Consider the following 20,748-nt stretch of genomic DNA (forward strand, 5'->3'; position numbering starts at 1 on the left):
ACGGCGGTCCTTATCTTGACATCACCACCCTCCTCCTGTTGAAATGAACGTCCTTGTATATTCCGGACCAGAAGTCATTCAGTTGTCTCTTGGGGACACCATTTCTACCCTTCGTTCTCTTCTCGTTCCCAATTATTCTGTACAGCAAGTTTCCTACCAGGTTCTCAAGTCTCAGCCATGGCCCACTTCTTGCGCATTGCTCGTTTTTCCTCGATGTCGTGCAGGATTTCCGTCGTCGGTGCCTTCTATCAATAGTTTTGTCGAAAATGGGGGATCGCTGCTGGCCTTTGGCACAGGCGTCCAATGCTCTCCCCGTGGAATCTCCAGTTTTGGTTCTCTAAGTCTCGCCGACGAGGCTTCGTTCAGGCTCTACGATCGTGCCTCCAGATGTTATCTAACGCCGATAATTTCTCCTCAAGCAAAGGAACAGTCTTCAATAACTCGAATCCTCTCCAAAGATGGGTGTATCGAAGGGATCGAGGGACTTTCAGGCTTAATCACTGGCTTCGAGGATAGTGGAAATTACGAATCGCTGGCCACCTACTCCAATGAACAATCCGAGTCCAACATTGCAGGGGTAAAATGTGCTGTAGGTGGTGGTTCCGTGATATTTTGGTCTTTCAATATCGAGCATCCCGTTACCAATGAAGACCCCGAGCTACTTCGGAAATCCTTGCTTCGTACCACTCTCACAAAACTTGGTCTCAGGGTTCCCTCCCCTGATGCTCACTCCGTATCCCGTCCTTTACCCCAATTCCTCGTGGGCCATCCCTCCAAACCGGAAATTGTCGCACGGATTATTAGTGCCATATCGGGTGGTTCTGGATCGGAGTTGAAAGCATTTGAGGACGAGAACGATAAGTTGCGCTTCCATGAACCGCAGGAGTATCCAGATGTCAAAGTCGAAGCCCAGAAGGCGTATCTGGCCTCAGAAGATCCCGCCGCATGGCAGCCAAAACATATCATCGTTTATCCCAATGGCGATCTTCCTGACGACAAGTCTACACCCTTGTTTCAAGTCAAGACTTTCTTCGATAAGCTGTCTGTGGCGCGTTCGGATGCCGGTTGCTCCACAACGAGCGACACCTGGGGTTTTGGTGAAGCCTTGCTTTACGGCGAAATCGTGACGAGCACCCAGACAATGGTTGACAAGTATGCCTCCTCGATCTTGCGGTCTGATACCTGTTGACCTCGTTATACCAGGAATCCTCGCCTTCTCGCAGCGCTTCCTACTCCCTTCCTGTCTCTAGCATCGTTCCAGCTTGCAGGGCGCGGCAGAGGAAGCAATATCTGGCTCTCACCCGCGGGCTGTCTACAGTTTTCCCTTTTGTTACGCGTGCCTTTAGCATCGTTCCCAACGAACAAGCTGGTCTTTGTCCAGTACTTGTTTGCCCTCGCGGTAACCGAGGCATGCCGAGATGACAGCGTCCTGGGAAGAAGGGGTGAAAGTGTTCGTATCAAGTGGCCGAATGACTTGTATGCCGTCTTTGGGCCCGAAGACGGGGACAAGAAGAAGATTGGAGGGATTCTTGTTAGTACGAATTTCTCAGGAGGGAAGTGCGACATCATCATTGGTATGTCGACTCGTTTGTAGCTTTTATTTTACTTACAATAACGATGTCGTAGGTTCAGGGCTGAATGTGCTCAACCCGCCTCCCATCTTCTCTTTATCCCAGCTACAAGGCAACGACTTGCCGCTTAGCATGGAGACTATCGCTGCCGTGATTTTAGCAAAGTTCGAGAAGATGTGGACCGTTTTCGTACAAAGCAAGGGCTCGTTTGAGTCATTCATGGCATTGTACTTGGATAGATGGCTTCATTCGTAAGTACAATACATTAAACGGTTACTGGGGAACCTGACGTTGCTTTTACGATCTAGCGATCAGCTGGTGACTCTGACAACAATGGTCCCTTCGAAAAAGGTTCGCGTCAGCGGTTTAACATCCGACCACGGGTTGCTGCGCACTGTCCCGGAACGAACGGGCTGGTCATCTGGGGAAGAAGGGTTCATCGACTTACAGCCAGATGGCAATAGCTTCGACTTAATGGCCGGACTGATCAAATCGAAATCCTCATAAAATTGTGGTGGACAGTTCTAGGTATGGCTACATTATCTACGGAGGTTTCCTGCACCACAGTGACAACAGTTAAGGCTACACTTGGAATATGCGAAATTTGGATGGATACATGCGTAAGAAGTACAATGCTGCAGGATATGAGCTGATAAGTTAATGAAGGAATGTCGTGCGTTGGGGGCTACTGGTCACTGAGAGATAACATTCTCAGCGGAGGGAGCTGAAGATCGTCGAGGGGAGACTTTTCCCGTAATATGTCGTATATGGACGGAAGTCGGTCTGTTGACTCGGATGAATAATCATCAACATCCATTACCCCCGTCTCTCTCTCTGGCGTAGGCGGACAGGATAAAGAAAATTCGGAACTTGATGAAGATGAAGGTGTAACGGGAGGGGGAAGTTGCCGACCGGCATCTTTTTCTTGTTGAAGGCGCTGATACTGCTCCTCAAGACTGCGGATGTACGTCGTCGCTGGTGGGGGATACGGTTTAGCCCCATCGCGCTGAAAGGCAGACAAGTAGCTTACCTTGTTCGAGGAGCTGTATTTTGCTCTCGACGCCTGAAAGGCCCTCGACCACTTGGCAGAGCATCCGGATTGTGCAATTCTCGTGATACGTTCGCTGCTGTGTAAGCGATGCTCCCTGGAGCTCGTGGGAGATGTATGCCGGGAGACTCTCCATCGACCTCCCTTGAATGACATGTAATGCATTTTTGAGACCGACAATATAGTACATGGCTAACAACAAAAGCCATCAGCCATTAAAATCATTTCAATGATGTAACAATGACTTACCGTTTTCCATGATGGCTACTCTATCTGCCGCCTTGGGCTTTAAAGGTGCAGGGAGAGCGTCGCGCAGTTCCAAAAACTGCTCCCTTAATCGGCTCTGGTAGGTTGGCCTCTCCCGAGGTTCTGGTTCGGCAGCCATGACGACATTCCGCCTCCATCGGTCAATCAAGAACCGTTTATGCAGTATCCCAGCGAGCACGCGCCGATGACGCTCAATAATGTGAGGGGGCAACTGATGTCCGTGAGCTTGAGGGCGGAGTCGGAAGACGGTCGTGGAGGAAGAAGGTGTCGCCATTTTTCGAGAGGGGAAGTGAAGTATTTACATACGGGCAAGCTAGACCTTTATATATAAGAAGGATACGCTTTTGTTAAGCGTTTTTGCATTTCAGCAGCCACATGCTTCGTTGGCGCATCATCATTGTGTATTCGAACATTGTATTGTACTTTCCTAAAAGAGAATATGTTGTCTTATAAGGAGGTACCGAATGATGCTTGTAATAGTCATAAGTTCTGTGGGGAAAACAAAAAGAACAAAAAGGGCTGTGAAGGGCGAGTCGTGTGCAGGGTAAGGCCCAGTCGAGCTTCGCAGTGCACCTTGTTTGTCTATTGTTCGAATGTTTAGGTTTCATTCCACGGGTAATTATTGGCAGATGGGTCCCTGTTGCTCCAATGCTCCCAAATCGATGTCTAACAACAAAAGAGAGAAAAGCGGAGCAAAGGAGGAGCAAAAGCATACAAATTTCAAATTTGCGATCGTTCAGAATTTGCTTCCTTTCGTCGCGTACAAGGTATTTCACAGCCACACGACCATAACCCTTACGTTGTTCGACGGTCGGATACAAAATACAAGGCCTCTCTCGGCTTCCAGGGTATACCGCCCAAGAAATTTTGCACCAGAAATGCAACCATCACCTCTGTGTCATTGTCAGAGCCCTGCGGACTTCACGTCCTTGCGGCCATCTCAATTTCCATGATCTCCCGCATGCGGTCTATTTGTTCTGCGAAGACACGTAACCTTGGCTGACTGTTAGTACAAAGAAATGATGACGATAGACGGCAAGACGCACTTATGAGTCAGCTCATCCTTGGGACCCGGAAAGACGAGGATATCGATGGAACGCTGACTTGAAACAGAGATACCATCGATTTGATCTGGACTGAGCACTTTCGGGACGGGTCTCAAGTCTCGGAAAGGACAAGGAGTCTTCCGGGGCAGTTTACCGCCCTTCCAGATATCTTGCACTGTCGCTGAAGGGGGGATTTCCAAGAACCGCCCCTCTCTTGTGATGATGATGGCGACAGCGCCTACGAAAATCATGTGTCGGGATTGTAGCGCCACGAGTTCAGCATGGGAGAGCGATGCCGGCTCGTGATGATGTAGCATATGTGAAAAGTAGGTTGAGAGGGTGCCGTCCACGGCCTCGTACATGTCTGTGTCTTCCGTGACACGCGTCTTTACAACGCATGTTTCTCCAGGACGGAATGGGTTGTGATGGAATTCGGGAAGGACAAGCTTGAGCGGCACACATAAGGGCGTTACATCTGGGTTACGAAGGTTCTGGTAGGGGCGACCATCGTCCGTGTCGAATTCGAACAGGTCGCTGGGATCTTCCATAGCAGCAATATACGGGTCTGGATGGTGGGGGAACGTGCCGCGGTGATCCTCTTCGACTATTGCTCCGCGGTACTGGGGAATCGTTCTGAGTAGCTGATGCTTCGAGAGGGTAAAGAAAACGTACATCGAGGGCTCTGAGAAGCTCGTCTTTACGTCTCTCGTCCCTATCCTCGGGACGCGATAGGGCGACATCGATGTCTATGAGCAGTTGTATCTCCGTATCAGATAAACGCGAGGCGCTGACTGATTTTTTAAGGCTTTCACATTGCTCCAGGCATGTCTGTGCTTCATTGTATCTGGAGAACTTGTACATAATTTTTGCTTGCTGGGAACAACAGGTAGCTGTCAAAGCCTTGGGCGAGTCGGGGGTCGTGTAATCCGAGGAAAGTGCAAGCTCATTATCTCTACGTGCAGCGTAAAGATCACCAAAGTCAAGGTAAACTTGTGAACGACTAGAGAGAATTTGTCTTTTAATTTCCACAGTCGTAATGGAATCCAGCGCCTGGCTGTACAGCTACTCCGGTATGTCATGAGCAAAAGGTCCCTCCTGCTGGGGAACGAACAGACCTGTATTGCCTGTCGATAGGACTTTCTGCGATGCGCATTGTTTGCTCGCTCCTTCAATTCTTCAACCGAGGTCATTGTGAGAAAGAAAAAGATAATTGAAATTGATAAGATCAAACGGGCAAACAGTTGATTGATAACATTTTTGCTTAGTCAGAGGTCCACTTTCTGCCGACCTTTGAAGTGTATCCACCATGTCTGGCCCAGCAGCCCCAAGCAAGCAAATGATTTTGCACCTATACCACTCAACTCTTCGGGCATCAGGCTCCTTCAGTTCCTACAACTTCAGGAATTACTTTCTCCGACGGACGCAAGACACTTTCCGGAGTATACAAGTGCGTACTGTACATGTTTTCATTGTTATTGCCCTAACACTCTTGTCTGTAGGCTGAAAGCGACCCTTCCAAGGTCGCAACAATGTACTCTGACGCCATGAAAGACCTCGTGGTTCTACGGCGGAGCGCCATCGTGAACCAACTGTACGGAGGGTGGAAGCTGGCAGTGGAAGAACCTGCGCCAAAGAATGAGGAAACTTTGACGAGAAGCGATAGTTAGACAGCAACATAAGGATAGGCAGCTTGCAATGAAAAGGGCTGGAGCATGGCGAGCTGAGCGAGGAAGGATTGGGATTGTTATTATCAAGCTGTATCATTAATGCACTCTGCCCTATTCCTTCCGTTATTGTTGGCTTGCCCAAGTAAAGCAACTCACCATGAGTATATCCAACTGCATTTTTGCCATTTCCTAGGCTTTTTCATCAGAATCCGACTTGGGCGTCGACCGCGACCAGCCCAAATACTGGTACCACCGTTTGCCAGAGCCTTCAGTCGGTGTCGCTGCGTCACCACCCTTGCTACCGAACCAGCTTTTTGCAGCACGAGCTTCAGCCTCGTACGTTACCTCCGCCTCTCGCAGTCTCTCCTCGAACGCTGCTCGTTCCCTAGCCTTTTCTTCATCCACCCTGGCCACTTCCAGCGCAAGCTTCTCGTTGTACTTGACTGAATCTTGCTGAAGTCGATAGAACCCCCAGACGATGGCAACGACCGTGAGACCCTGTGCGATTACTCGTGCTCGCATCCAGAGCTGCAGCTGTCTTTGATTGCCTTTTCGAGCATGGTATACAACGCCACCGAATACGCCTGTTGTAAGAAGCAGTCCTGCAAGAATTGCAAGGTTAACAAGGCTAGTTTGGCACAGAATGCAGGGTACGCACCGGCCGGGATGAGTGGTTCCCTTTTCATTCGTCCCCAGAATCGCTCTGCATAGGTCTCTCCGGTACTCAACGTGGCCATCTTGGGTGCTGCTTTCGAGAAATAATACGACCAGGATATTGGGTAGGCGCTGAGATGGGAATACGTCTGAACAAGCCTTCCAAATGTCTAGACCACTGGCAGCATTCCGAATTCGGAATACTCCGGCGCGGCGAACCGACGGTCGTTCGTCAAACGTTTTCTTGTACTACGACCACGACTTTTTCATCGACGAAGTACCACCTCTCAAGCTCAAGGCTTGGATGTTATCTTGCTTCCGTGTCTCAAAAGGCGCTCTATCTGACTATGACATGCTTCACCTCTCTACTGGCGCTATAATCTTGTGGAACATGATATCGTCCGACTTGTATCCAGTACTTTCTGACGTTATCGCTACCATGCGCCCCTCGGGGAGAATATCAGAACAATCCTCATCTTCTCAATACTCCACACGACCAGCTTGCACGGTTACCTCAAGCCTCAAGGCCTAACCTTTTCAGTACCGCCGTAATGTATATAAAGGCTGATGAACACTGCTCGGTTGACCACGAATCCCCTGTCCAGCGATGTTCGTTTTCTTCCTCCTCTTCCTGGTCCTTCCCCTAGTCCTCGCTTCGAACCCCAAGCGCGGTCTAGGTTTCGATCCAGCAGGGCACCCCGAGGATATCTCCAAGGCCAGCAGCGGGAGTTGTTCCTGGTTGTACAACTGGAGCCCCTCCTCACCGAGCCCCTCAATCTCTGGTATTGAATTCGTTCCCATGCAATGGGGTACGGATGGACTTAACGGCTTCCTCTCCAATGCACGATCGAATAGCGCTATAAACGTCCTGGTAGGCTAAATTGTTATTTCATTATCGGCCTCGGTCATGAATTATGTGATATCAGGGCTTTAACGAACCGGACTATGGCCAACAGTCGAATATACCTGTGGGGACGGCTGTGCAGATGTGGAAGGCCGATATCAACCCCTTGGCTAGCTCTGGCATACGGTTAGGTTCACCTGCGGTGACATCGGCGGATTCTGGGCTTCAATGGCTATCCGATTTTCTGGGCCAGTGTTCGGGATGTACAGTAAACTTTTTGGCCGTTCATTGGTACGTGTTTTTCATTTGATGCCTTTCATGAAATGTATTCATTTTTATTAGGTACGGAGAGGGGGCTCCGAACTTCATTCTCTACCTTCAGAAAGTTCATAAGATGTTTCCTAATTACAAGATTTGGGTTACGGAATTCGCTGATACGCGGACTGATTCTGGGGGTATGTCGCTCTTTGTCCGGGATTGAGGTTGTAAATTGATTAATATTTAATAGCCGTCCTCGAGTTCATGAAGCAATCCCTAGCCTTTATGGATGCGACTGATTGGGTTGAGAGATATGCCTGGTTTGCATACAAGGTATGATGGTTTCTCAATCATGTTTTAACTCTCACGCTCATTTCCTTTTTCGTGAAGCGAACCACGAGTCCATTAGCGTCAAGTAAGTGACATGTTCCCATCATGGTTCAAGGGACTGATTAAATTCTATTAGACCTGCTAGACAGTAATGGAAACCTCACGCCCCTGGGCCAATGGTACATTCATGGCTAAATAGTCTCACCAGCAATGTAGTATATGTAGCAATCGATACCCGATAAATCATCCGCTATCACTCGTCAAGGAAAGAATATCTATGTACCCACCCCAGAAGTCTCTGTGCCTTATCACAATCAAAGAATCCCTTGTTCCCACTAACGTCCTTCCCTTCTGTGATAACCACCTTCGGCCAGAATCTTTCTCTGAGCAACCTGGAATCTTCTTCTACTGCTATGTCAGGCGCCACAATAAAGAAAGCTTCGTGACCGGACCATTTGCCGTTGTCCTGGGTTACGGCGAGGAGGAACGCGTCAGCGGCAGACTCTTCTTTGACGTAGCCCCATAGATCGTTTTTGGCTTTGTCGACAGGAAGAGAGCGGGGTTTGGTTTTGTCGGGGACGGACCAGTGGAGGCGCAGGCTGGCGATATGCATTGTGGGGTATCGACGGACTATAGCGTCAGCTTGGAGTTCGCAGATACTGTAGAGAAGGAATCAGGGAACTTTCTGAAAGAGCGCTTGAGGGGACTTACACTTTGGACAGTCCGTAAGGCTCATCTGGGAGGCATGGATGATTTTCATCGATAGGGAAATAATCAAAGTGGGGATCCCTTGAGTACACTAGTGTCAGGACGTTCACAGAGGATGCTTGTGCGATTCGCGTGATCCCTAACTAATCAGTCGCGGTGCGTGAATATTTGAAGCCGTAAAGAGTTTGGGTTGCGCGTACTTCTGCTGCGCCACGGAGGACGTTCCATGATATCACTACGTTGCTAAATATTCGATCAGTTGTTGTTGAAGATACTCTTGATTTCAAGCTAACCTATTGTGTGCAGTGACCCCGTAGTCTCCTGGGTTAGGAAAAGCTACACCGGCGATGTCGGTGGTCGATCGTGCGGTATCATATGAAGGGCGAGATCACAATACCAGCGAGGTGTATGATCCCTTCACATCCTTGCAGTACCCTGAGCGTGTCTTCATACACACGAAGATCGGTTTGGTGGAATACATAGTTCTCGTCGGCCAAGGAAGCTGGGCCATTGAGGTCGATGCCAACGACTGAATGACCCCGTTTGAGGGACATGAGGACGACCTGTTTCCCGACGGATCCGTTGCAGCCAGTGATTGCGAGTCTCATTCCGCGTGTCGATGCTAGACAAAAGAGTATCGATTGATCATCGATCGCTGACAGGGCAACGGGATGTGTAATTCGACGGAGGCTTTCAATAATGGCTTTCAACAAATACACGGAAGCTTTTGTAATTGTATAAGTACAGATACAGTTATGAGTAGATAATAATATCCAAGAAAAGGAAACAGAGTATGGTAATGTTAATGATAGTGAGTCTCGGTGTAAAAACACAGGTGAAAATGTGTGGTATAAATAAGATACACGGTGAAGAGAGGCCGCCGCCGCGTCCACAATAGAATAGCCGGACGGTTCTGACTTCTGGCTTAGAACCCACAGTATATAGTATGTTGCGAATGAGCGTAACGAGCGAACTAAAAAAAAAGAATGTGATATGGTTTTTAACGTACGAGTGATTGGTGGACGACGCGAATAGCGTCTTCTGACAAGACGATGTCCTCGGAACCGGACATTTAAAGGACGGAGATCAAAAACGGACGTGCGGGAAAAAGGTTCAGGCTATGGATTTTCGGTTTGGTCGAGTATTTGCCCAATGGATGGCGGGCGTGCTTTCTGGAGATTGGCAGCGTAGGCAGCTGCAGGGGTAGGAGCTGTGTTCATCGATCGAGCGACTTTCTTTTGCTCTTTCTCCCGTCTCTGCTCCGCCGTACCTATTGCGGCAGCTATAGCCGGATCACGCGACATGGGTTTCTTCGGTGGGACAGGAGGTGGGCCCTCCGGAATAGCAGAAAGTGTAGTCGTCGAGGGGCTCGATGGGAGCATCATTGACGAGGAACCCGATAACGATGATGATGCCGCCGACGAAGCAAAAGACGACACGGAAGCCCGCTTATCCACCTTGGGCACATCCTTCCTATCCGATTCCAGCGCAAGACGCGTACTCCCCATTCGCAATGATGACCCTCTCAAAAGCCCTAGCTTAGGTGCCAATTTATATGACTTGACTTGCTGAGATGGAGAGGACGATGATTCGCCACCGGAGAGTGAGCCTCGGGCCGACTCGGTTCGCGACGTCGGATAAGACTCTGCGCCAGAGTCATCGTAATCCGAGTTGATATGCTTATAAGTCGGGGATTTGATCACGGAAGATGTCGTATCGCCTTTGCTGTTCTTATCCGACTCCAGCGCGGGCGTCGACCTGGACCCGGTGCTAGAAAGCTGGACGCTGCCCTGAATACGATTGCTGCTGACAAGCCAAGTGAGACCCTTAATTTCCTTCTCGCGCCGCGCAGCCTCTCGTTCTAGAGAAGCAATCTTTTTCTCGAGAGCGTTCTTTTCGGTAACGTGATTCTGTGTCACCTTGAGCAGGTAGCTCGCGAGCTCTTCGAGTTGTTGATCACGGAGAACGAGGGCTTGCCGTAGTTGGTCTGCTGTCGCGGTTTCGATATCAAAGGCGGAAATTTCCTTCTTGGCGTTCTCGTCAGTGGACTTCCGATCCCGGGATATGGATTTGCTGTGCCTTGGCGGGAGTGATGTGGGCAGCGGAGAGGTAGCGATATTGGCACGAGGAGAAGCCGAAGAAGAAAGGGTAACGGCCCTTGGTCGGGTACCACTATAAGGTAAAGACGATAGTCGAGCTGGAAGCGTCTGAGAAGGACCGGGGGTAGCTGGCAGAGGAATCGTTGGAGGTTGATTTGGCACAGATTGCATTGACGATCTGATCATGGACTTTGATCTCCGTGATTCATTATGAAGCCACGATGTCATGGAGGACCGCTTGTCTGTGCCACTGGCAGACGTTACCGGCATTGAAATTGTGGAAATCGCCTCCGACTCCTCGCCTGAGGTTCTGGGAATATCATCGGAGACAACTCTCCGTGAGCTCCTAGTGGATTTTAGAGAACTTGTTTCGTCGCCAACAATCCGCCATTCGCGGAGGGATGTAGGTGACATAGGAGTAGATGAGGCAGGTTGAGGGGTGTTATTTGACGAAGACGAAAGAGGGAATAGCTGGAACGATGTCGGGGACATGTCACCATCACTATGGAAGGCTCGATCATCATGATCACTAGAAGTCGGGGCGTAGGGGGAAGCGCTGGCGTGCAATTTCTTGCGGGGTTTAGTGAATAGATCGTCGTAATTATCGTCTAGAAAACTAGTGGGTGGTTGGGATATAGTAATTGTCGGCTGCTTTGGTCGGGGGGTAGTGGAGCGCGTCTCCTTGGAGGTAGTAGAGTCTATGCTGGGACGCGCTTTTTTGGGCGGGGGCACCAGGGAATCGGACGTGTATCCGGTAGGAGAACGGACGCCGGTGATCCTTCCATTAGGTTTACGGAGGGTCCGTAGTTTTGTGACACGAGCTGTCGTATTGGGCAATTGATTTTGGGAAGCAGAAGCGACAGACGAAGCAGATTCTGGTGAGATCACCATAAAACTGCGCCTACATCAAACACAGATTAGTCCGGCTCCACATATCGTGAATAGACGAGCAGGGTAGTAAAAGAAGCTGATCACGATCTGGGGCGGCTTCCCAAAAAAGGCAAACTAAAAACGGAGCCAGAGGGAAAAACTTACTGATCATCTGCTGCTAGTGCCAATGACTGCGACCTCTTGTCACCTTCCTGCTCAGACGCTTCGCCCGCAGAGGTACCGGACACGTTGGACTTCCTTCTGACGCGTCCAAAGAACGGAATCAATGTTTTCTTGCGCCGTACGCCATCCTGCGCGTCCGATGTCGATGTAGAAGGTGTCGGAAGGTTATCTGGCGCTCGTCGGGGGGTGCTCGTGTGATGCTGATATTGACCAACACCTCTGAGAAAGTCCGCAAAATCGGATGTTTTTGTACGGAATTTATTAGCGGGGGATGGGGTAGCCATGCCGAGGATGATAATGAAAGAAAATGAGCGTCGTTGTCCAAACGAGCGGTGAAAGACCGTGGTTGGTTTAAATTGTAGTGGGAAATGAAAGCCAAGTTCTTCGAAGATCAGCCTGGGTGCCGTTAGCTCCCTTACGGATGCAGTGGTAATGCGAGAAGCAGAAGGCGCTTTTAGCGGTGCACCCACGCGGAATTGGTTTTGGCCGATTGAAAACGAACTGGAGAAAAAATCCTAGGTCACGGTTTAGCTCTAGGCGACGTCACCAACGGGGCTCGTTCCTGCGTGCCGAAGTGTCTGATCAATATTTCTGACAATACCTGTAAATATGAAATATTCAACATTGACAATTTATAGCAATTTACCGGCCCTGATGATGCCAATCCTCCATTCAAATCACCAATGAATGCAACTACGGAGTGTCGCTGACGTCCTTCCGATTGGCTTATATCGTTATAGGTGTTCCTCTCCCTGTCCCAGGAATATGACCGTTTACATCAACGGCATCTGGAATGACTGACCCACACTCATCCAGAATCAGAGGCAGGGGGCACGCACTTGGGGTCGCCGTTACCGAAGTTGAGAATTTGAGTCTCCATTGACGTGAGAGAAGATTTGATCTCCACGTGCTCGCAATCAGCACCTCCGGCTCCCATGACGCTCGCACCAGTTTCCGCTCTGGCGCAAGCTTTTCCAGCGCGGCGCTTCCATGATTTTTGTTGATGCTTCTGGGCGGCAAAGGTCGCTTCTTGACAAAAGAAAAAACATTTCCAACAAGACATTTTAATTCATCAAAATGCCAAATTATTCATTATCAAGCCGGCGGTCCGTCCATCACGTCGGCGGGTTAACTTGTTGAACTCCTGATTACGCAGACGTCTTGTGTGGGTTCAACGTTCATATCTTATGGCATTGTAAGGTAACTTGAATGATTGCGAGATCGAAACCTATTCAAACTTGATCCAATCTCCGGTGTGAATTTGGCCATGAGGCATCCGTACATGTCCTTCGCTTTGTCTTAAGGTCCCCAAGTCACAGCGTCGTTCGGTAGATTTGATGGTCCGCTGCATGCGGCATAGTCGTGGTTGATAATGGAGATTCAATCGCATTTGATGGTATCGTGTGGAAATGAGGCTTCTGTCTATGACATATAATAGCGCTCACCATTTCGCTCCTTCGCCGTACTCCCCATTAGATACCGAACTGCCCACTATCTCCATGTTCATGGGAGGACATCGCCTTAGTTTTCCAGTAGGCGTTGGTGGAACAGTGGCGGAAAGATTCAACGACAACTGCATTGACACCGTGAGGCGGAAATGATCATCGATAGGTAGCCAGGGGCAGTCGGCACTTCCAAGCTGTAAATAGCCGTGCTCTCGAACCTCCGGATTGAGTCTAAGTCCCCGGTTGGATCGCGAGATATTCAAAGGTGGTGACCGGAAGGCCCTGCAAGGCCAAGAATAAACAAGTATACTATGTAGTTCAGAGTACTGTTGGGGGAATTCATCGCTGGAAGATTAAACGGGAGTGTGTACTGGCGCGCCAACGCTGTGGTATTCTATGCAAAGCTTGATTGTTGTTCGGAAGCCTCCCAGTACCTTTTTTTGAACTTCGAAGTCTACAGCATGTTCTGTTCTCCCACCGTGAGCTCCAAGAACGGTGATAGGTGGCCCAGACAGTTTCTTTAAGAAGATAAAGAACACCAAAGCAAAAGTTCGCAAGCATGAGGTTGGGGAAGGGAAATGTCGGCACCGAAATGGGATCCCTAAAAACACGGAAGCCAGAGTAGAGTACAAGTCGTATTTGCCGGATAACCAAGTCAGATGAGAGATCTTGTGACAGCGTAGAGAACCTCGGCAACAAAAAAGGAGATTCCAGCGATGGGCGACAGGTATAAAAAAATCCAGTGGCGGTTGGAAGCACGAGGATGAGGGGCATGGTCGATTCTACGTGCAGGCGGCCCGGCTTAGCCGGCTTAGTAAGCTCACTATCCAATTTTGTCAGTCTGTATTATGTATTTTCCTCAGATTTTCCTCCACTTTCTCAACAACGACGACCACGGCGCTGAAATCGATGGCATTACTCCTCTACAGTTCCTGTACCTTCAAGGTGACGACCAAGGCACTGGAAATTCTTTGCCTATGAGCATCTCGACCATGTGTGCCTTTCCTTGTGAATTTCATTGACGAATTTTTGGGCGCAGGCACCAATACCCCGGGATGATTGACGACAAACGCAACTGTATGCACTCAGCTTCGACGTTATCCGCTGTATCCACCTAGGTGATGCCTCTGCCACGCCCTCTGGCTGTACAGCTCTGCGTATAGTATCGCCATGACCCAATCTTATCTCAAGTGATCCGACGCGTGATGTGCTTCAGATTATGTACTTCGGGAAGGGATGGTGTGTACTGTGTTATATCCATCAGCTACATCATTGACCTAATTGATGCTAGTGACACACGTACAAACATACCTGAGTGATGAGCCTTCGAGGCTGTTACCATCGACGTTAGCACCCGACCACCAGTTACTGCGCCCCATACCCGCTGGCACATTCGATTCTGCCCTGTCCTGCCCTTCAATTCTTCGTCTGACAGACGGATCTGATAATTTGCAGCCATTCAATTCCCAACTGACACCGGGCCATGCCCGCGTTCCCTTCCTTCATTTCCTTGCCAAGGCGTAACAAGAACAAGAACACCAAGTCGCCGTTTGATGTACGGCGCAGAAACACACCGACTTCTCCACACCCATACGCCGCTGTATTCGACATCAGTCATGACAAGCGGGTATCGATGGACTCCACGGTCTCCACGGTCTCGCAGGGAACAGATAAACGACCACGATGCCCTGGGGCGCCAGAACAGTCGCTGGGGGTGAAATTGGATATTGACCTCTCTCCTGAACCTATTACGAATTGGTTTCCAGAGCATCTGCTTTCAGGAGGTGAAGATGGAGCATCCGGTAGTGGCAGTGGTTCACGGAGGCGGAGTGTAAAGCAGCTTCAGAATTCTCAAAAGGCTTCCACTGTTGACGAAGATGGAGGCATGTATGGTGATTCTGAAGATGACGGGACATCGTCTACATCCGACGATATTTTGGCGAATTTGGAGGCGTTGGACGTGCGTATTCTACTTTCTCTTTCATCGCTCTCAACTTCTTAGCATCTTTCAGGCGTCTCATTTCGTCAACTTCGTAGGTTCGGGCAACAATAGACCAAATCGTATGGTGCGTATCGTAGTGTTTGAATTGTACTCTAAAGTTGAACGCAGAAATAGTCAATGTTGTATAAAAGAACAGCACCTACGCCCATCAAGATTCCAACAGCAACTTTGCACGGTGCGAAAGTCCAGCTCATACGCTCGACTTCCACTTCAGATCGTCGGTCGCGGCCCACTTCTCAGATTTCATCAGTCGAAGAGTCATCTGCCGTCTCAGGTTCTACCTTGGCGCGAGCGTTGATGGCGAATTCGTTTGTCCTATCCAGTGATACAAGATTGTCCCGGCACCGAAGTGGCGCATCGAGTCTTGTCCGCACGGATTCTGCGACGCTCCCTCGAGGAGAACATCCTTTCTTGAATTCTCCAGTGATACAGGATAGGACTCTCAGCTGGGGAAGTCAGTTTTCGTCTTCGCTTTCGCCTGCATCCTCTGAGGCCGTTCCACCCATTCCCTTCAACGCAGAATTGGTCTATTCTCCGCCGAAGAATCCGAGACTGGAAACCAATAAATCGATGGATGCGCCGAAACGAGCTAGCATCGGAGGCATCACGAGATTGTCTGACGACATGGATACTAGCCCATCGATCTCTCCTCCGTGCTCGAATAACATGACTCCCGCAGCCTTGAGCGACCATCATTACTCGGAGCCTTTGGAGAAGATAAACGAAACCTCTCCTGTTGATTCTAGGGAGTTTCGCGAGAATGATGCCAACTCGCCACATGCCTCCTGCGGCGAGTTGGCATCCGCAGTTGATGTAGTTGAAGGTGTCCCAGAAGACATCCCTTCGCATCCTTCGAACGCAGCAAATGCAACATCACCAATCGAATCCAACTCTGATCATGATCCTTCACCGTCGTGCAGTAGCGTGCAACATCTCGTGACTCCTTCAACAGATGCTTCTGTGATATCAGGCAAGGATCTTGGAGATGTGCTCGACTATTACGAACACTCACCACCAAATGATCCTGCGGCGGAGAGTAATGAGTATAGATTGCCATTTTCTCCAATCCCGGAGGAATTGAGCTCTCAATTATCTCCTCCATCTCCCTTCAAGCAGGACGCCAGGCCCCATCCTGGTGGCTTGATTTTAAGTACGTCAGCGCCTTCTGCGTCTGGTTCTGGTCAGTTCTTTCGATCTGTATGATCACTTAGGGCACAACAAAATTAAATGCCTGTCCTCTCTAGGTCGGATCGAGTGGGTTGCACGACGGGATTCTGTACGTTCGGCGAACTCCTCATCGGAGGATAATGGCAACAGATTATCTCTGTTGCCCATTGGCGAGCGCCCACGATCTTTACAGGTACGCTCACTTCACAAGTTAAGTACTGCATCTGTAATCTGTTTCCTAGTTTTCGCCAAATGCTTCTACGGCGAGCACGCATTCGAGTCCAAGTGCTACCTCCGTTACTCACCAACGAACGGGTAGCACTCGAAGTCCCATCAAAGGTGTCGTCCGTGATCTCAGGGACATGGATACCTACCAACTTATGGTTGCGCCCACCGGAAACTCCGAATATTCTGATAGCACTCCCAATAGCAGTGGTAGCAGTTACGGCCAGCAGACATTTCCTGAGACACCTGATCTATCCAGCCCAACGTACAGTCTAAGTCTTGAGTCGCCGATACGGTCCGATTACGGACAAGACGAATTCCCGCAGACGCCTGCGTCTGCCGCGCTTCCGAGGGCAAGTATGATGCCTAGCATTACTCAGCAGGTGTTGTTGACGCGGGCTGCCTCGTCTGTACACGGTGCTAGGCATTCTCGACAAGTTAGTATAACTCGTGCCCGGACCGTAGCACCATCCTCGGACAACTCCGCTTTTGTTTCGGCAGATGCTCGTATCCTTCCGCAATTTTTCGTCGGGGGTCAGTCTGTTCCACAGGACATTTTGTCACCCCCTTTGCCTCCAATTCCAGATGAAAGCACTATGGACCTTGGTGAAAATGTAATGCCTACGGTTGTACCAGAACCCAAGCCGGCTACCCCTCCCATGCTTCATCAAGGCCCTTCTGGAAGCACTCTTTCTCTCCTCTCTCGGCGGACGGGAACTGGATCATCAACGTCATTGGGGACCGAAACCAATTCAGAGGTCCGATTGTTGAAGGCCCTACCGCCTTTGCCTCCGTCACCTCTACCTTCCTCTCATTCCTCACCTTCTCCCTTGACCTCTGTGACCCCAGAAATCTTGCCCTTACCGTCCACCGCGGATAATCAACATCCCCGATCCTCAAACGTAGACACCGCATCTGACCTGATGACTTCACATGTTGAACCCCCGAGGTCACCTTCAATCCGCCGTACTGAGCCCCCGCCTAGGCCTTCTCCACTTTTTATGCCTCCTGATCTGCCAGTGCCACCTCCGCCTCCACCTGCAATTCGTCGGAACGTCGCACCCCCTGCTCTTGTTGTACCGCCACCACCGCCGTTGCCTACCCTTATCCAAAGTCGTGGTAACCCGCCGCCGGTGATCCATGCTCCCCCAGCGCTCGTAGTTCCACCACCTCCGCCTTTACCCACTCGTTCGTATTCTGCATCACCACAACTAGCTCGACCGCCACGCAGAGTCCCCCTTCATGTTGACCATGAGAGTGATGCTTATAAGGCTCTAGGATCACCTCCGCCGTATGACACAATCGTTCATAACCATCCTTCAATGAACACGATACAAGGCGCAGACGTACGCCAAGCCGGGTTTGGGCCTCTCTCAACTGAAAGTAGTTCGGTAGCCAATCCTAACGATCAGTCATCACTGGCTCTATCGCCGACCCCAACTGTCAGGCGCAGAACGAGAGCCCCGGCTGGCCCTCGAGGTCCGTCTCAGCCCAAACGTGATCGAGTGTCATCCGTTCCTTCAAGCAACACCAACCGAAGAACGTATTTTGCTGCCCTTCCGTCTCCACGTTTCCAGACACCTACGCCGAAGTGGAGAGGCTATACAATGGATGCAGCGAAATGGACATTCAGTTCGGCTGAGCTACAAGCGATAGTATCTAAAGCAATACGCCAGTCTGCTGAAGCATCGTCAATTAGGCTTTTGCATCAAGAAGCAGTTGATCTCGAGATCCCGGTTGAAATGGAGAAACTGGAGAAACAAAGGATGGACGTGAAGTCCCGATACAAAATGTTCACCCGGCGTCGCACAGAACTTCTGGAGGCATTGTCTGCAGCCATTAACGACAATTCATCTCGGGAAAATACGCCTTTAGCTGTCCGTCACGTCGAAGATTTGAAAGATGTTTCGGTGGCGCTCGACAGGCTGGCAGAAGATCTACACAGCATTGACCAGCAGATTGCGCAATTGAGCTCTCTGTGCGACGTACATATCGCTAGCGCGTTGGCGATGGCATTAAGGAAACTAAACTCTAGCTTTCTAAAGGAATTTGCCCAATCCCGTGTCTTACGAGAGCAACTTCAAATCCTAGAGGCGGAGAAGAATGAAGCTTGGCAGCAAGCAGAGAGTGTGGCGCAGGATTTTGACAACCTAAGTGAACGGGCGGAGCTCGGATCACCCGATAGCCAAGGCAAACGTTTTAGTCGTATCTCGGCTGTTCGCAAATCCAGCATCAGGATGTCCAGGGCAGGTTTAAGATCCGCTCGGTCGTCTACTATCAGCAATAACAGATTAAGTACTTCGTCAGGCGCGAAGTCGACGTTTTCAATCGAAGACATTCCTCCGGTTCCTCCGATACCTCGTCATCGGCCCAATGATATTATGACTAACTTATCATCTAGGATTTCCACGGTACGCAACGCGATTGTGTTTGTTTTTTCTTGACGCTGAGACTAGGAAAGCAGGGCTTCTCCACGGATGGTTTCACGCCTAACACTGAGACCAGAGCAATGATCCGAGCCCATGAAGAGCTTTGTGATATGCTCGGCATCACTTCCAAGGACCTTAAGCCTCGGAGGGCGCTCTCACTCATAGCGTCTCCCTCTAATGGTGAACGGGCCAGAACACCCGAGCCGCGACACAGGCGTCGTTCTAGCTGTGACCGCCCAAGCTCGTTACCAGACAGCTCTGGGCTTTCTCATGTGTACAAGGCAGATGTAAGTTTGAAGGGACCTCATTCACTGACGTCGGCCTGACATATTTTCTAGCCTAATGGAATTTTGACAACTCTCGGTATGCTCTCCGATACAGATTAGCAATATATTATTTATTCCATTCGTTTTTCTATCTTTATTATGGAACATTCCATTCGTTTCACAGCAGTTTGTGTTATTACGCCATTTTATATTAACGTACATACATATGACAGTAGCAAAATCCTGCATGGTTTTATCCTTGAACTAGGTGAATATGACGGCCGTTATAAAAATATAAGTTGACCTGCCTACTCATTTCTGGTTCTGAGCTGGAGCACCTCTTGAGAAAGGGCAATTAGCGTTTAACGAAGGGAAAGGAACGCACGTACCGCATATTGGCATGGAATGATTTCATCGTATGGATAAATACCTCGGGCTTGCTTTTGTACATCCAGCGCGTCCAGCCCATCTTGGTTTGGGACGTAACTTGTACGAGGTAAAATCCCGTCCAAGCAAGCTTCATCGGCATGTCACGTTCATAGCAGCCTTCGGTGGTGTCGACCAAGAACCAATGGTTGTTGCCCAAACGATCGCTGAGACGGCGATAGTCGAGAAGTATAACGCTGTATAAAGGACCTTTCGTTACTCCTTCTTGGTTAAAGAAAAACCACGTCTCGCTAGAGCTAGCGTAACCTGTGGGTAGACCGCACTGCAGACGCCAGATGAGGATAAGAAATAGCCAAATGCTTTTGCCTACAGATCCAAGTATTTCAGTCCAAGATAGAAGATATGGTACAAGTTATATGCCTGTTTCGTGCTCTCCATTGCATACAAAAGCAAGGTCGATGCTGATTGGTGACTCATTGTAGCCAATAAGTGGATTACGAGGTGGAGAGAAGGGATTCAGATGGGGTGTCTCTGCCATTGCCGATTTGTGCTGAAGAGTCGTGAAAGCGACGGCGATGTTTGCTGCCTTGATATATTCCTCGGAAACAATCGCTGTCGGTATACCGAACGCTGCTTCCATGAATCCACTGGGGTCTTCGAATAGCCAACGGATCTGATTTGTTGTTTGACTTTTCTGAAATATCTGGACATCTGGATGCATCCAGTAGGTGTCATACATGCGTTGGTAGTGAGTATCGTTCAACTCGGGCATGCTGTTATAGCTTGAGCGAGGGGGTTATATCATAGTAGTGAGACAATCTGTCGTCATCTAAGACCTCAGCAGGGCTACGAAGAACTAATGGCTCAGCGGCTGAAACAACATCTCAGACCCAGCGGGAAATCGGCCAAGGTTCCGTCATCATGCCAAATCATTGCGTTAGTAGCGGTAGTAGTTGCACTCTGTCTGCTTTACCTTGTTTCCTTTACATTATCTTATTCCCTATGAGTCGGCGAAGTTCACAGTACTGTTCTATTTCGACCGTAGCTTCACGGGGTGTTACGCGTTATGCCTTATAGCCGTCGGACCATAGCTTCACAGGGTCAGGTTGCGTCAGTGTTGTCATGACCCCGGGTCAGACCCGGGTCAGTCAAATGAGGGGTCAGCGAGAATTTTTATGACCTCTATGACCCCCTGGTCATGACCGGGGTCAGAGGGGTCAAGCAAAGTTCATTTGTCTGGTGAATAGTGGTGTTATTTAGGGCTCTATTCGACTACAATTTC

General features: G+C 49.7%; 10 protein-coding genes across 10 annotated transcripts; 4 read left to right on the forward strand and 6 right to left on the reverse strand.

Annotated features, from left to right (window-relative positions):
* The first annotated feature begins 3 nt into the window (after positions 1-3).
* Positions 4-2,167, forward strand: EV420DRAFT_9143 (class II aaRS and biotin synthetase). Its single transcript, XM_060483968.1, has 4 exons — positions 4-1,152; positions 1,204-1,574; positions 1,627-1,822; positions 1,880-2,167. Exons 1-4 carry the CDS (start codon positions 44-46, stop codon positions 2,076-2,078), a joined length of 1,875 nt encoding a protein of 624 aa, XP_060338908.1. The 5' UTR covers positions 4-43; the 3' UTR covers positions 2,079-2,167.
* An 89-nt stretch (positions 2,168-2,256) lies between these two features.
* On the reverse strand, positions 2,257-3,160 carry EV420DRAFT_1633546 (uncharacterized protein; the record flags this gene model as incomplete). Its single annotated transcript, XM_060476196.1, has 3 exons — positions 2,257-2,546; positions 2,602-2,811; positions 2,869-3,160. The coding sequence occupies 3 exons, from the start codon at positions 3,158-3,160 to the stop codon at positions 2,257-2,259; spliced, it is 792 nt and encodes a 263-aa protein (XP_060338909.1).
* Positions 3,161-3,326: 166 nt separating this feature from the next.
* On the reverse strand, positions 3,327-5,128 carry EV420DRAFT_1492625 (uncharacterized protein). Its single transcript, XM_060470747.1, has 4 exons — positions 5,048-5,128; positions 4,605-4,994; positions 3,933-4,552; positions 3,327-3,880 (listed from the first exon to the last, which is right to left on the reverse strand). The coding sequence occupies exons 1-4, from the start codon at positions 5,120-5,122 to the stop codon at positions 3,808-3,810; spliced, it is 1,158 nt and encodes a 385-aa protein (XP_060338910.1). The 5' UTR covers positions 5,123-5,128; the 3' UTR covers positions 3,327-3,807.
* A 110-nt stretch (positions 5,129-5,238) lies between these two features.
* On the forward strand, positions 5,239-5,599 carry EV420DRAFT_1256780 (uncharacterized protein; the record flags this gene model as incomplete). Its single annotated transcript, XM_060466789.1, has 2 exons — positions 5,239-5,379; positions 5,432-5,599. 2 exons carry the CDS (start codon positions 5,239-5,241, stop codon positions 5,597-5,599), a joined length of 309 nt encoding a protein of 102 aa, XP_060338911.1.
* Positions 5,600-5,788: 189 nt separating this feature from the next.
* On the reverse strand, positions 5,789-6,336 carry EV420DRAFT_1472407 (hypoxia induced protein conserved region-domain-containing protein; the record flags this gene model as incomplete). The annotated part of the gene is made up of 2 exons (XM_060469049.1): positions 5,789-6,201; positions 6,258-6,336. 2 exons carry the CDS (start codon positions 6,334-6,336, stop codon positions 5,789-5,791), a joined length of 492 nt encoding a protein of 163 aa, XP_060338912.1.
* A 411-nt stretch (positions 6,337-6,747) lies between these two features.
* EV420DRAFT_9244 (uncharacterized protein) lies at positions 6,748-7,909 on the forward strand. Its single transcript, XM_060484003.1, has 6 exons — positions 6,748-7,124; positions 7,180-7,388; positions 7,440-7,552; positions 7,606-7,688; positions 7,746-7,770; positions 7,822-7,909. Exons 1-6 carry the CDS (start codon positions 6,861-6,863, stop codon positions 7,878-7,880), a joined length of 753 nt encoding a protein of 250 aa, XP_060338913.1. The 5' UTR covers positions 6,748-6,860; the 3' UTR covers positions 7,881-7,909.
* Positions 7,910-7,938: 29 nt separating this feature from the next.
* On the reverse strand, positions 7,939-9,001 carry EV420DRAFT_1615894 (uncharacterized protein; the record flags this gene model as incomplete). Its single annotated transcript, XM_060475079.1, has 5 exons — positions 7,939-8,344; positions 8,397-8,536; positions 8,594-8,636; positions 8,687-8,729; positions 8,791-9,001. The coding sequence occupies 5 exons, from the start codon at positions 8,999-9,001 to the stop codon at positions 7,939-7,941; spliced, it is 843 nt and encodes a 280-aa protein (XP_060338914.1).
* Positions 9,002-9,511: 510 nt separating this feature from the next.
* EV420DRAFT_1472409 (uncharacterized protein) lies at positions 9,512-12,608 on the reverse strand (the record flags this gene model as incomplete). The annotated part of the gene is made up of 5 exons (XM_060469050.1): positions 9,512-11,393; positions 11,528-12,046; positions 12,070-12,146; positions 12,192-12,297; positions 12,385-12,608. 5 exons carry the CDS (start codon positions 12,606-12,608, stop codon positions 9,512-9,514), a joined length of 2,808 nt encoding a protein of 935 aa, XP_060338915.1.
* A 1,609-nt stretch (positions 12,609-14,217) lies between these two features.
* On the forward strand, positions 14,218-19,415 carry EV420DRAFT_9410 (uncharacterized protein). The gene is made up of 9 exons (XM_060484076.1): positions 14,218-14,229; positions 14,282-14,950; positions 15,003-15,056; positions 15,107-16,172; positions 16,237-16,352; positions 16,402-18,634; positions 18,692-18,795; positions 18,849-19,100; positions 19,152-19,415. Exons 2-9 carry the CDS (start codon positions 14,474-14,476, stop codon positions 19,197-19,199), a joined length of 4,350 nt encoding a protein of 1,449 aa, XP_060338916.1. The 5' UTR covers positions 14,218-14,229; positions 14,282-14,473; the 3' UTR covers positions 19,200-19,415.
* On the reverse strand, positions 19,110-20,596 carry EV420DRAFT_9479 (uncharacterized protein). The gene is made up of 3 exons (XM_060484097.1): positions 19,887-20,596; positions 19,469-19,832; positions 19,110-19,419 (listed from the first exon to the last, which is right to left on the reverse strand). The coding sequence occupies exons 1-3, from the start codon at positions 20,236-20,238 to the stop codon at positions 19,392-19,394; spliced, it is 744 nt and encodes a 247-aa protein (XP_060338917.1). The 5' UTR covers positions 20,239-20,596; the 3' UTR covers positions 19,110-19,391.
* Positions 20,597-20,748: the final 152 nt, after the last annotated feature.

The sequence above is a fragment of the Desarmillaria tabescens genome, assembly GCF_030435595.1.
Source record: "Desarmillaria tabescens strain CCBAS 213 chromosome Unknown EV420scaffold_1, whole genome shotgun sequence".
NCBI classification, from domain to species: Eukaryota; Fungi; Basidiomycota; class Agaricomycetes; order Agaricales; family Physalacriaceae; genus Desarmillaria; species Desarmillaria tabescens.

What these genes read in the sequence shown, in the direction of transcription:
- EV420DRAFT_9479 (XM_060484097.1), bottom strand. Translation starts at nt 20,238, where the DNA reads ATGCCCGAGTTGAACGATACTCACTACCAACGCATGTATGACACCTAC. An exon ending in CAATGGAGAGCACGAAACAG is followed by an intron (nt 19,833 to 19,886) that starts GCATATAACTTG and finishes TTGGATCTGTAG; the next exon opens with GCAAAAGCATTTGGCTATTT. An exon ending in TCATTCCATGCCAATATGCG is followed by an intron (nt 19,420 to 19,468) that starts GTACGTGCGTTC and finishes CCCTTTCTCAAG; the next exon opens with AGGTGCTCCAGCTCAGAACC.
- EV420DRAFT_1492625 (XM_060470747.1), bottom strand. Translation starts at nt 5,122, where the DNA reads ATGACCTCGGTTGAAGAATTGAAGGAGCGAGCAAACAATGCGCATCGC. An exon ending in AGCTTCTCAGAGCCCTCGAT is followed by an intron (nt 4,553 to 4,604) that starts GTACGTTTTCTT and finishes ACGATTCCCCAG; the next exon opens with TACCGCGGAGCAATAGTCGA. An exon ending in AAGGATGAGCTGACTCATAA is followed by an intron (nt 3,881 to 3,932) that starts GTGCGTCTTGCC and finishes CAGTCAGCCAAG; the next exon opens with GTTACGTGTCTTCGCAGAAC.
- EV420DRAFT_9244 (XM_060484003.1), top strand. Translation starts at nt 6,861, where the DNA reads ATGTTCGTTTTCTTCCTCCTCTTCCTGGTCCTTCCCCTAGTCCTCGCT. An exon ending in TACGCGGACTGATTCTGGGG is followed by an intron (nt 7,553 to 7,605) that starts GTATGTCGCTCT and finishes AATATTTAATAG; the next exon opens with CCGTCCTCGAGTTCATGAAG. An exon ending in ATGCCTGGTTTGCATACAAG is followed by an intron (nt 7,689 to 7,745) that starts GTATGATGGTTT and finishes TTTTTCGTGAAG; the next exon opens with CGAACCACGAGTCCATTAGC.
- EV420DRAFT_9143 (XM_060483968.1), top strand. Translation starts at nt 44, where the DNA reads ATGAACGTCCTTGTATATTCCGGACCAGAAGTCATTCAGTTGTCTCTT. An exon ending in ACCCAGACAATGGTTGACAA is followed by an intron (nt 1,153 to 1,203) that starts GTATGCCTCCTC and finishes TCGTTATACCAG; the next exon opens with GAATCCTCGCCTTCTCGCAG. An exon ending in GAAGTGCGACATCATCATTG is followed by an intron (nt 1,575 to 1,626) that starts GTATGTCGACTC and finishes ACGATGTCGTAG; the next exon opens with GTTCAGGGCTGAATGTGCTC.
- EV420DRAFT_9410 (XM_060484076.1), top strand. Translation starts at nt 14,474, where the DNA reads ATGCCCGCGTTCCCTTCCTTCATTTCCTTGCCAAGGCGTAACAAGAAC. An exon ending in CGAATTTGGAGGCGTTGGAC is followed by an intron (nt 14,951 to 15,002) that starts GTGCGTATTCTA and finishes AGCATCTTTCAG; the next exon opens with GCGTCTCATTTCGTCAACTT. An exon ending in CATCAGGATGTCCAGGGCAG is followed by an intron (nt 18,635 to 18,691) that starts GTTTAAGATCCG and finishes GTACTTCGTCAG; the next exon opens with GCGCGAAGTCGACGTTTTCA.